The sequence below is a fragment of the Scyliorhinus canicula genome, chromosome 1, assembly GCF_902713615.1.
Source record: "Scyliorhinus canicula chromosome 1, sScyCan1.1, whole genome shotgun sequence".
Lineage (NCBI taxonomy): Eukaryota > Metazoa > Chordata > Chondrichthyes > Carcharhiniformes > Scyliorhinidae > Scyliorhinus > Scyliorhinus canicula.
The window spans coordinates 191,973,453-191,987,193 of record NC_052146.1 but is presented as its reverse complement, the minus strand read 5'-3'; the positions used below and the strand labels follow the sequence as shown (position 1 = coordinate 191,987,193).

At 46.7% G+C, this 13,741-nt stretch overlaps 1 protein-coding gene across 3 annotated transcripts in view; it reads right to left on the bottom strand.

The window, feature by feature from the left end:
* The window catches only part of usta (uronyl 2-sulfotransferase a), a 109,892-nt gene extending 99,761 nt beyond the window's left edge, over positions 1–10,131 (bottom strand). For 2 of the 3 annotated variants that reach the window (XM_038805273.1, XM_038805274.1), the window contains exon 1: positions 9,847–10,131. In XM_038805273.1, coding sequence (XP_038661201.1) covers positions 9,847–10,027 — 181 coding nt within the window. In that variant the 5' untranslated portion in view covers positions 10,028–10,131. The remainder of the gene's footprint in view (positions 1–9,846) is intronic. The other variant, XM_038805265.1, reaches the window with a different exon arrangement.
* Between the last annotated feature and the right edge of the window lie 3,610 nt (positions 10,132–13,741).

Below are 13,741 nucleotides of genomic sequence, written 5' to 3'. Positions count from 1 at the left end.
AGGGTGCTCTTTCCAAGAGCCAGTGCAGGCTCGATGGGCCGAATGGCCTCCTTCTGCACTGTAAATTCTATGATTCTGTAAGTGGTATATTTGGAATTTCAAAAGGCAAAATGAATGTTGAATTTTGTTCGATAACTTTCTTATGCAGCACTGTGGGGCTTTTACAGAGATAGAGATGCTATATGAATGCAATTTGTTGTTATATTTGCCTTGGAGGAGGTGAAACTAAGACTGATTCCTGGAATTAGAGGGTTTTCCTAAGGAGAGATTGAGTAGAATGGGCCATGATTCTCAGCTATTTAAAAGAATGAGAGGAGTTTCATTGAAACATATAAAGTTCTTGAAGGTTGATGAGATAGATGCTGAGAGACTTACTCTTGGCTGAAGGTCCGAGGCTCAGGGCAGGAGCCAGCCATTTAGGACTGAGTGCAGGAGAAATTTCTTCACTCTGCAGATTGAGAATCACTGAGATTCTCTACTGTGGATACTCAGGTGTTGACTGTATTTAAGAATACGATCAACAGATGTTTTGGTACTGAAGGGAGTGAAAGATAATGGGTTTGCGAATAGGGAAGTTGAATTGTGGTATCAGATCAGCCATGATCTCACTGAATGGTGGAGCAGGCTTGAGGGGCCTTTCTTGTCTGTTCCTGCAACCATATGGCTGTGGCTAGGTTTGTGATTTGATTCTATTTAACAAATCATTAGTTTCGCAGAAGTGCTGAGAAGGGATACAGCTTGTGTTGCATGGATTTTGGAAGTTACCAAACTATGGAGAACAAATGAGTGAATGTAAATAACATTCTATAAGGGGCAGAACGGTGGCGCAGCGGTTAGCACTACTGCCTCATGGCACCGAGGTCCCAGGTTCGATCCTGGCTCTGGGTCACTGTCCGTGTGGAGTTTGCACATTCTCCCCGTCTTTGCATGGGTTTCGCCCCCACAACCCAAAAGATGTGCAGGCTAGATGGATTGGCCACACTAAAATTGCCCTTTAATTGAAAAAAAAGAGTTGGGTACTCTAAATTGAAAAAAAAAATAGCATTCTATAGAGGCATTCTTGCTGTAGACTAGTTGCTAATTGAATGCAGCTCCCTTGATCCAGAGAATCACTTGGGAGCAAGAAATGGTGGTTTAATGATGTAACATCAGAAAAATGAGGAGCCATTTCTTGAGCATGGTCTGGCGTTCAATATAATCAAGGCTGATCTCCTGCTTAACCCTACTTTCCCACACACTTCCTATGTCCCTTGATTCTCTGTGAGACAAAAAAATCAATCTCAGCCTTGTACATATTCAACAATGGAGCATCCACAACCCTCTGAAGGAGAGAAGTTCAAAGATTCACAACTCATTGAGTGAAGGAATTACTCCTCATTTCTGTCCCAAAAATATCAACTATTATCCTAATACTGTGTTCTAGGTTCCCCAGCCAAGAGAAGAAGAAGCCCTTTCAGAATCTTGTATGTTTCAATGGGATCACCTCTCATTCTTATAAACTCCAGAGTATGTAGGTGCAATTTACTCAGCCTTTCAATCTAGGACAACTCTCTCACCCCACAAACCAATCTAATGAACTTTTTTTGTATAGCCTCCAATGCAAGTATATGCTTCCTTGGACATGGAGGCCAAAACTGTAGTGTTCCAGGTGTGGTTTCACCAAAACCCTGTAAAACTGTCGCAAGACCTGCTTATTCTAGTACTCCAATCCTCTCGCAATAAGATTAACATGCCTTTTGTCTCCCTAATAGCTTTCTAAGTTCCTTGTACAAGTGCAACAAAGTCTTTCTTGCATAACCAATATTTAGAAGTTTCTGGCCTTTTGAAAAAAATACTGCTTATATTCTTACTCTTAAATGAATAACCTCACACTTTCCTCTATCTACCACCTTGTTGTCCACTCACTTAAACTGTCCATCTTTGCGTCCACCTCACAGCTCACATTGCCACCCAGTTTAGCATTATCACTAACTCTTAAATCATTAATATAGACTGTAAATCACCAAGGCCCCAGCACTAATCCTTGTAGCATTCCAATTACAGTCCCAATGCCATTAATCCCTACTCTCTCTCTCTTTCTCTGCTTCCATTAACCAATCCTCTATCCATGCCAGTATGTTACCTCCTTCTCCATGAGCCTGCCCTGTGAAGAACACTATAACAGTGCAGGGAATATGCCGTGGCAAGTTGTCCTTCAGCCTCTGCACAGCTAATTTAATCTTGGAAAAACTAAGCTTGTTCTCACTGCTGTTGTTGGCAATCATTCAAACCTAGTTCAAAAACATATTTACTTGGAAAATCCCCACAAGCAGGGCATGTCAAATATTCAATAGTTGAATTTAACTTGCTGGGTTACACACTGCCAAACTTTCATGGCTAATGGTAATATTGCTTTCTGTTTTGTTGAGTGCATGTTTTTTGAGGCCTCTTGCCCTACACAGAACATCACTGGTGTTACTGCTGGGGATAGATATTACTGCCTTGCGAGGATCAGATATGTAGAACATAAATATAGACAGTTAAATATTTACTTTTGGTACGCTCTTTTTCGAAAGCAATGAAGGGCAGCGAGGTGTAACGAGAGATTTCCCATGATAATTGCTCAAAAACCTGAAAAGAATGGTAGCGGGCATCACATGTGCTTGGCTTTGGGCTCTTTTCATTCATATCTAGTGCAGATTTGTACAGCCAGAAGCCCAATCCACACTGACTCAAATGTCTACAGCTACATTCCTACAGCATTTCCTACACTGACCTGATTGCTTAGTCAAATCGACGCAAGCTCCTCGAGCAGTAGCCACATCAATGCGAGCTCAAGGATCTAAGCTAGAAAGGAACAGAGGTATATTGATAGGATTAGATGAAATAAGATGGGAGAAGGCTTGTGTGGAGCATAAACTCCAACATTAGATCTGTTTCTGTGTAGACTCACAGCAGTCTTTGGAGAAAACAATTTTCATTAGTTTGTTAACCACCTATTATTTCACTTCCTTTTTTAAACAGCTCTCCCCCACCCTCAAATGCAACATGGTTTAAATCACAACAATTAATGAACACCTTTGCCAAATTATTTTCTGTGGTGAAAAGAGTCTGATGAAAGAGTGCCAGTTACCATTGATTATCTTATCTGGATTTGGCTTGAAAGCACCTAACAGACGGGGTAAATAGCGCAAAGAAGATAGAATCATAGAATGATTATCGCACAGAAGGCTGCCAGTCATGTCCGTGCTGACTTTCTGCAAGGGTAATTCACATAGTGCCACTCCCAAGCCTTTCCCATGATCCTGTGAACTCTCTTTTCAGGTGATTACCCAATTCCCTTTTGAACGTCATAATTGAGTCTGCCTCCACCGTACTGACAGGTAGTACATTCCAGATCCAAACCACTCGCTGTGTACAAACATCTTTCCTCATGTTACGGTTGTTTCTCCAGACAAGTACCTGAAACCCGTGCTCTCTGGTTCTTGATCATTCCACCAACCCCTCATGATTCTTTTTCAAAAATAAATTTAGAGTACCCAATTCTTTTTTTTCCAATTAAGGGGCAATTTAGCGTGGCCAATCCACCTACCCTGGCGAGATCCACGCAGGCACAAGGAGAATGTGCAAACTCCACACGAACAGTGACCCGGGGCCGGGGTCGAACCCGGGTCCTCGGCACCATGAGGTTGCAGTGCTAATCACTGCCCCACCATACCACCCTACCCCTCATGATTTTGAATACCTCTATCAAATATCCTCCCAACCTTCTCTTCTCCAAGATGAACAACCCTAGCGCCTCTAACCTTTCCGTGTAACTGAAGTTCTTAATCCCTGAAACCATGCTCATGAATCTTTTCTGCAGTCTCGCTAATGCCTTCACTTCGTTCCTAAACTGGACACAATACTCCAGATGAGGTTGAACCGTGTTTAATAAGCTCACCATAATTTCCTTTCTTTGGTACTTTATGTTTCTATTGATAAAGCCCAAGATACCATACTCTTCGTTAACGGCTTTCTCAACCAGTCCTGCTACTGATACTCAGCATCGTGTCCAAGGAATACTCTCCAATTGGCTGGATAAGTGCAACTTCAACAACACTCAGGACGTTCAACACCATTTAGGACAAAACAGCTCTCTTGGTCAGCACCCCATCCACCAACTTACGCATTCACTCCCTGCCGTACCAGCCTCCCCGAACAGGCGCCGGAATGTGGCGACTAGGGGCTTTTCACAGTAACTTTATTGAAGCCTACTCGTGACAATAAGCGATTTTCATTTCATTTCTACCACCACTGATGCACAGTGACAGCAGTGTGCACTATCTCCAAGGTGCATTGCGGCAACTCATTAATGCTCCTTCCAAAGTCATTACCATCTGGCAAAACAAGGACAGCACCAGCTGCAAGTTCGCCTCCAAGCCACACACCATCCTAACTTGGAACAATATCATAATTCCTTCAGTATCACTAGATTAAAATCCTGGAACTCCCTCCTCAACAGCACTGTGGGAGTATCTATGCCAGATGGACTGCAGCACTTCAAGAAAGAAGTTCACCGCCCACTTTGCAAGGACAATTAGGGATGGGCAATAAATATAGCCTTTACCTGTGATGCCCACAACCCACGAAGGAAGAGTATGTCAAGAAGTAGCACTGGGAAAAAAATGTGAACTTGAAAGTGCAGAAAGCATGGAGCCCTGATGTCATAACAAACTAAAGTATCAGAGACTCTGAATCCAACCTTTGAAATAGAACATAGAACATAGAACACTACAGCGCAGTACGGGCCCTTCGGCCCTCGATGTTGCGCCGACCTGTGAAACCATCTGAAGCCTATCTGACCTACACTATTCCATTTTCATCCATATGTCTATCCAGTGACCACTTAAATGCCCTTAAAGTTGGCGAGTCTACTACTGTTGCAGGCAGGGCGTTCCACACCCCTACTACTCCAAATGTTCTTGGAAATGAAGAATTTAAACACTTCTTTAACAAAAGGGAAAAGGGAAAAGGGAATAATCCAAGTCAAATGAGTAATTGCCAGTCAGTCCGATTGGGATAATTAGGAAGTTTCTCAATCACAATTCAAGATAAATTAATCCCTTGGAAACATGAGGATTAAAAACAGTAAGTATTGACTTGGCAAAGTCAAGTTGCGTCTCATTCAATTCATAGAATTTACTTTAAAAAGGCAGTGAAATAAGAAGGAAATGCAAGGGATGTAGCGCATTTGGATTTTCACAACATGTCTGATTCGTGTCACATGGAAAACTTACAATTTCAATGTTTTCAAATCCCTATTTGACCTTCTTTATTTCTGCGATCACCTTTGGCCCAACAACCCTCCTGACATATCTGCGTTCCACTAATCTCCAATTCTAATTGTTCACTATTGGTGCCATATCTTCAGATGTCAAGGCTGTAGAATACCTAGGCTGTAGAATACCTTCCTCAATTCTCTCTACTCCTTAAAGACGCTCCTTAAAACTTAATATTTACCTATCTGATGCTGTGTTAAGTGGCTTAGTTTGATCATTTGAAAGTTTTGGGAGACAGCACTCCTGTGAAAGCACCATGGGACTTTTTTTATCTCATGTTAAAGGTTTAATATAACCAAGCTGTGCTGTGTTAATATTAATGGACATTTGGTGGCATTGGTTAGAAGCCAGGCGAAGAACAGAAACAGAGATGTGATTATGACTGGAGAATGGCACAATATAAACAATGGTGTCACTGTTTGGAGCATGGCTGTTTCTCTTCTCTGTGCCTGTCACTTATAAAGTCCACATTTAAAGCAGACAGTCACATATTATGGCCAAAGAGTGTTAACCATTGGCTCATTACATTAATGCCAATTTCAAAGTTGCCGATTAGAGTATCTTAATTGCTGCATGTATTTAGGTGGAAACAGCTGTTTACTGAGGGATTGAATACCAAATGAAAATAATGTCAAATTTCTATATGTTTAAAGGCATTAATCTATGAAACAGGACATTAATGGGCGGCATGTGGCGCAGTGGTTCGCACTGGGACTGCGGCGCTGAGGACCCGGGTTCAATCCCGGCTCTGGGTCACTGACCGTGTGGAGTTTGCACATTCTCCCCATGACTGTGTGGGTTTCACCCCCACAACCCAAAGATGTGCAGGTTAGGTGAATTGGCCACGCTAAATTGCACCTTAATTGGAGAAAAATAATTGGGTACACTAAATCCCCAATGGCTATGCACTCACTAATCCATAGAACTCATACAGTGCAGAAGGCCATTCAGCCAATCGAGCCTGCACTGACCTTCCTCATCCACGTACTCCTACCTAAACTGCACATCTTTTGACTGAGAGAGGAAACCAGAGCACCCGGAGGAAACTCACACAGGCACGGGAAAAAGGTGCAAACTCCACAGATTCACCCAAGGAACCCGGGTCCCTGACGCCGTCCGGCAGTGCTAACCACTGTGCCACAATATGCCCACTGCAATTGATAGAAACTGTATCGTATCTACTTTTATATGTAAGTTATTTATATATGCGTGGGTCTCACTCCCACAGCCCAAAGGTGTGCAGGGTAGGTGAATTGCCCTGGAATTGGGAAAAAGATAATTGGATACTCCAAATTTATTGTTTAAATAAATATATAAAAGAATGCTGTGACTACTTTTCCAACCTTACTTCAAGAAAGATGTGAGCTCAATGTAGAGGGAGTAGACACTTTTCACTATTATTGGAGGAATGAGAAGTGTTAGAGGAGAAGTTGGATCTCCCTTCATTAAAATAAAGGATAAGGGATATTTACAGACTGTTCTGAAAGTTTGACTAAGCAAATTCAGCTCCCTGGTTAATGAGACTGTAAATAGTGGGCATTCTTTTAAAATCAAAAGAACAAAGGGTGAGGCTAAGGGATTTGTTACTGCAGAGGGTATTTTTAGTACATAGTAATTTACCAGAAACAGAGGGGTAAAGAGAATTAATAATCATTTATAAAAAGGGGAAAATTTAGGAGAGAATAAAATGCAGTAAGTACCACTTTCAGAGAGCCAACACAGACACTATAGCCGGAATGATCGGCAGTGACGGCATGTTCTCAGCAAACAGAATTTCCAGTCCTTTTTTTGGTAATTTGGTGTTCTCCCAGCACTTGACTTCATTCCATTTCACATCGGTTCCGGCTGAATTTCAGCCTTGCTCTTGAAATGTTTTGCTGGTCATTCAATTCATTAACTTACTTGTTATGACTGGATTGTTTGTTTGTTTGGCTCCCTTGATTTTAGTTCTAATCTTTTAAAAATACTTTTAAATATACTTTTTAATACTAATTATACTAAATATTAACCTCTTTTCTCTTTAAAAGAAGTGTTGGGTATTTCCTGGGATTTTTTGGTCTCCAATTAAATCTTGTACTTTAACAAGATCCCTTAAACATTCCCTTATCACGATGTCCAACAATTTCCTCACAATCAATGTTTACAATTCATCCATCTGGTACTTGGCAATTTTCGGGAGAATGACCAGAATCCAGCCAGTCCTGGAAAATATCAGTGAGGAGGCTTCAGTCTCCTGGGGTGAAAATTGCCAGTGTTAAATATGTGTGCACACTCATGTTTCTAAAGGATTCCAATGCACTCATTGTTAATCTGTACCTTCACTTTTGACATTTCTCCTCTATTACTCAACAATTCCATTACCACCGTTTCACATTCACTCTGGCTTGCTCTGCAACTCGTGACAGATGCTCCCCCCCCACGTCACATCCAAAGCAGAAATATCAGTGTAAAATTATTTAAACTTTACTTTCCCAACTTTAGTCAAGTATAGTTCGTTATTCAAACAGCTGAAAAGCGAAATTACAACACTACAATGACATTTGCTAAATGCTGAACTTCACACTAAGTACGTCAAGTATTTAAAACACACAATCTTGCACAGACCACCTCCTGACACACACCCCAATGTATCTAACCGCAATCAGTCCCATGTGCACTCAGTGGCTGCCACATGTTCAGATGCTTACCTCCGCGCCGCAAGCTTTTACGCTCACTGGCTTCTCACCCCTTTGCTCGTGAATTACTCCACCCTTGCTCTCACACTCATTCCCCCAATTGCCGCTTGCTCGTTCCCTCCCTCCAGCTACTCCTCGCTCAAACTCTCGCCTGTCTCCGCAGCTTCCCCTCATTCACACACTTGCCGCTCCCTGCGCCAGCCCTCTCTCGTTTAAACTCTTGCCGCACCCCGGGAGCCACTTGCTTACTCCCTTGGTTGTCCAAGAACAAAGAACAAAGAAAGGACAGCACAGGAACAGGCCCTTTGGCCCTCCAAGCCTGCGCCAACCATGCTGCCCGTCTAAACAAAAATCTTCTACACTTCCAGGGTCCGTATCCCGCTATTCCCATCCTATTCATGTATTTGTCAAGATGCCCCTTAAATGTCACTATCGTCCCTGCTTCCACCACCTCCTCCGGCAGCAAGTTCCAAGGACCCACAACCCTCTGTGTAAAAAAAACTTGCCTCGTACATCTCCTCTAAACCTTGCCCCTCGCATCTTAAACCTATGCCCCTGGTAATTGACCCCTCTACCCTGAGAAAAAAATCTCTGACTATCCACTCTGTCTATGCCCCTCATAATTTTGTAGACATCCCTTGCTCTTTACTCCCCTGCCCACCCAACCACGCCCACTTCCGCTTGTTGTCACGTCCCTCGCCCTCCCCATCCCGTCTCTCGTCCACCTCCATGTGCCTGCTGCACGACCATCACCCGCTGCCTATTCCTCGCCTACAGTCCACCCTCACTCGCTGCCCGTCCCTCACCCGCTGCCCGTCCCTCACCTACAACCCCATCCCTCACCCTCACCTGCTACCCATCCCCCCCCCAGTGCCCAGCCCTCACCCTCTTCCACTGCCTGTCTCTCACCTTTATCCACTGTCCAACCTCCATCTTCACCTGCTGCCCATCCCTCATCCGTCCCTCACCCACTGCTCGTCCCTCACCCGCTGCCGTCCCTCACCCTCTGCCGTCCCTCACCCACTGCTCGTCCCTCACCCGCTGCTCATCCCTCTGCCGTCCCTCACCCTCTGCCCATCCTTCACCCGCTGCCCACCCCTCACCCGCTGCCCGTCCCTCACCCGCTGCCCGTCCCTCACCCGCTGCCCGTCCCTCATCCGCTGCCCGTCCCTCACCCACTGCAACCCCTCACCCTCTGCCCACCCTTCACCAACTGCCATCCCTCACCCTCTGCCCACCCCTCACCCTCTGCCCACCCCTCACCCTCTGCCCACCCCTCACCTACTGCCCACCCCTCACCAACTGCCGTCCCTCACCCTCTGCCCATTCCTCACCCTCTGCCCACCCCATACCCACTGCCCACCCCTCACCCACTGCCGTCCCTCACCCTCTGCCCATCCCTCACCCTCTGCCCATCCCTCACCAACTGCCGTCCCTCACCCTCAGCCCGTCCCTCACTCTCTGCCCACCCCTCACCCTCTGCCCACCCCTCACCCTCTGCCCATCCCTCACCCTCTGCCCACCCCTCACCCACTGCCCACCCCTCACCCTCTGCCCACCCTCTGCCCACACCTCACCCACTGCCCGTCCCTCACCTACTGCCCACCCCTCACCCACTGCCCACCCCTCACCCTCTGCCCACCCCTCACCCTCTGCCCACCACTCACCCTCTGCCCACCCCTCACCCTCTGCCCGTCCCTCACCCTCTGCCCGTCCCTCACCCTCTGCCCGTCCCTCACCCTCTGCCCACCCCTCACCCACTGCCCGTCCCTCACCCTCTGCCCACCCCTCAGCCTCTCCTTATCCTTCCCTACAATGTATAAACTGGCCCTATCCAGGTGCAGGCGGCTCTCTGCCGGCTCGGTACCTACCCAGGTACTTGCGGATCTCCAGGATCAGGGCCGGGGCCCCGCCGTTCAGTTGGTAGCAGAGCGAAGCCAAACTCAGCAACAGCACCGAGGCCAGGCAGAAGCCATAGTCTCGCTGCGAGCACTTCAGCAGTTTCCTCAGCACCATCATCAGCTGCCGCACCCGCACTAATCCACCGCCCATCGGGCACCGGCAGCAGCCACCAAACAGCCGGCTGCGGCCTCAACTTCAAACTGACAGGCAACACGCTCCAGCTCAGCCACAGCAACAAGTCCGGTCCTCCCAATACACCGCCCTCTGCAGCTCCAGCTCAGCCACAGCAACAAGTCCGGTCCTCCGGATACACCGCCCTCTGCAGCTCCAGCTCAGCCACAGCAACAAGTCCGGTCCTCCGGATACACCGCCCTCTGCAGCTCCAGCTCAGCCACAGCAACAAGTCCGGTCCTCCCAATACACCGCCCTCTGCAGCTCCAGCTCAGCCACAGCAACAAGTCCAGTCCTCCGGATACACCGCCCTCTGCAGCTCCAGCTCAGCCACAGCAACAAGTCCGGTCCTCCCGATACACCGCCATCTGCAGCTCCAGCTCAGCCACAGCAACAAGTCCGGTCCTCCCAATACACCGCCATCTGCAGCTCCAGCTCAGCCACAGCAACAAGTCCGGTCCTCCCAATACACCGCCATCTGCAGCTCCAGCTCAGCCACAGCAACAAGTCCGGCCCTCCGGATACACCGCCCTCTGCAGCTCCAGCTTAGCCACAGCAACAAGTCCAATCCTCCCGATACACCGCCCTCTGCAGCTCCAGCTCAGCCACAGCAACAAGTCCGGTCCTCCGGATACACCGCCCTCTGCAGCTCCAGCTCAGCCACAGCAACAAGTCCGGTCCTCCCGATACACCGCCCTCTGCAGCTCCAGCTCAGCCACAGCAACAAGTCCGGTCCTCCGGATACACCGCCCTCTGCAGCTTCAGCTCAGCTACAGCAACAAGTCCGGTCCTCCCAATACACCGCCCTCTGCAGCTCCAGCTCAGCCACAGCAACAAGTCCGGTTCTCCCGATACACCGCCCTCTGCAGCTCCAGCTCAGCCACAGCCACAAGTCTGGTCCTCCAGAAACACCGCCCTCTGCAGCTCCAGCTCAGCCACAGCAACAAGTCCGGTCCTCCGGATAGACCGCCCTGTATAACAAACGTATGAATTAGGAGCAGGAGTAGTCCACTCGGGCCATCGACTTTGCTCCATCATTCAATGAGATAATTCAATAACTTCAACTCCACATTCCTGCCCTACCCCCGATAACCTTTCACCCCCTTGTCAATCAAGAATCTATCTAGCTCTGCCTTAAAAAAATTCAAAGATGCTGTTTCCACTAGCGACTCAGGACCCTCAGAGAGAAAAAAATTCTCCTCATCTCTGTCTCAAATGAACGACCCTTTATTTTTGAACTGTGACCACTAGTTCTAGACTCTCCCACAAGAGGAAACATCCTCTCCACATCCACTCTGTCAAGACCCCTCAGGATCTTAAACGTTTCAGATCAAGTCACTTTACTCTTCTAAATACTAGTGGTACAAACCCAACTTAAACATCTCTAACATTTCCTACTGAAACAACCCACCCATTCCTGGAACTAGTCTCGTAAATCTTCTCTGAACTGCACATGGTGGCACAGTGGTTAGCACTGCTGATTCACAACTCCAGGGACCCGGGTTCAATTCTGGCCTCGGGTGACTGTGTGGAGCCTGTACTTTCTCCCTGTATCTGCGTGGGTTTCCTCCGGGTGCTCTGGTTTCCTCCCACAGTCCAAAGATGTGCAGGTTAAGTGAATTGGCCATGATCAATTGCCCCTTAGTGTCCAAAGGTTTAGGTTAGGTTTTCAGAGGGTCGGTGCAGATTCGATGGGCCTAATGGCCTCTGTGGTGAATGTATTCACCATAGTATAAACTGTCTGTTTAGTACTGTGGCCTATGGCCAGGAAATGGTAATACGATCTACCATCATGTATTGTACAGGAGCCCCAGTGGGCTCTGCCTCTGGCTCTGCCCCCCCCCCCCCCCCCCCCCCCCCTCCCCGCCGGGTTGTATATAGACCTGGCCACCTGTGGGCAGCACACATTGTTACTGAACTCACAGGCAGGCAAGTTCTCGGTTAATAAAGCCTCTGTTCACTCGTTCTCAGCGTCTTGCAGTGAATTGATGGCACAACAGCCTCCCTTTGTATTGTGGTGATTCTATGATTCTAACAGCATGAAACGTATTTGCATATTTCCTTACATAAGTAGACCTATACTGTACACAATTCTCCAAATGTGGTCTGACCAATGCCCTGTACAAATGAAGCACAATCTCCCTACTTTTTAAATCAATTCTTCTTACAATAAATTATAACATTCTATTAGCTTTTCTAATTACTTGCTGTACCTCTACACTAGCCTTTTGTGTTTAATGCACTGGGATACCCAGATCTCTCTGCACCTCAGAGTTCTGCAATCTCTCACCATTTAGATAATAATCTTTTTTATTCTTCCTGCCAAAGTGGAAAATTTCAAATTTGCGCACATCATCCTCCATTCGCCAGGTTTTCATCTCCTCACTTAACCTATCTACGCACTTTTGTAGCTTCCTCACATCCTCATCCCAATTTCCTTTCCTACCTGTCTTTGTGTCATCGGCAAATTTAGCAACCACATCTTCGGTCTTTTCATCCAAGGCATTTATAGAAATGATAAAAAACTGAGTCACCAGTACTGATCCCTGTGACACACCATTTGTCACACCATCTGCCAACCAGAAAAAGACCCATTTGTGCCAACTGTTTACTGTTAGCTAGTCAATCTTTAATCCACGATAATCTGTTACCCCACACCATAAGGATTTATTTTCCGTAATAACCTTTGATGTGGCACCTTATCAAATGCCTCCTGTAAATCTAAGTACAGTACATCCACTGGTTCCCCTTTATCTGCAGCACATATGACTCCTTCAAAGAATTCCAATAAATTGGTCATACATCACAAAACCATGTTGACGTTGCCTGATTGCCTTGAATTTCTTCAAGTCCCGGTTTATAACAGCAGCTGATCCGCCAACTGCTCTGCTCTCTGCAGCTCTGGCTCCGTTACAGCAACAATGTTCAATTCTCCAACTATTCTGCCCTTTGCAGCTCCGGCTTAATCACAGCAACAGTGGCCAGTCCTCCTATTACACTTTCGTCTGCAGCTCCAATTCTACTACAACAACAATGCCCGTCCTCCACATGGATTGAATTTGTTTTTATTGTCATGTGTACCAAGGTACAGTGACAAGTATTGTTCTGCTTACAGTCCAGACAGATCATTCCATAAATGAAAAAAATAGGGCATATATAAATACACAATACCTACATAGACATAGGCATCGGTGAAGCATACAGGGTTGCAGTATTATTCAGTAGAGAAGATGTTTGAAGAGATCAGATCAGCCCATACGAGGGTCAGTCAGGAGCGGCGGGAAAGAAGAAGCTGTTTTTGAATCTGTTAATGTGTGTTCTCAGAGTTTTGTATCAACTGCCCGATGGAAGAAGTTGGAAGAGTGAATACCCTGGGTGGGAGAGGTCTTTGATTATGCTGCCCACTTTGCCAAGGAGGTATAGACAGAGTCAGTGGATGGGTGGCAGGTCTGTGTGATGGACTGAGCTGTGTTCATGATTCTCTGAAGTTTCTTGCGGTCCTGGGCCGAGCAGTTGCCATACCAGGCTGTGATACGGCCAGATAGGATGCTTTCTATGGTGCATCTGTAAAAATTGGTAAAAAGTGCCGAATTGCCTTAGTTTCCTGAGAAAGTATCAGCGCCGATGTGCTTTCTTGGTCGTAGTGCGGTCTGGGTGGACCAGGACAGATTGTTGCTGATGTGCACACCGAGG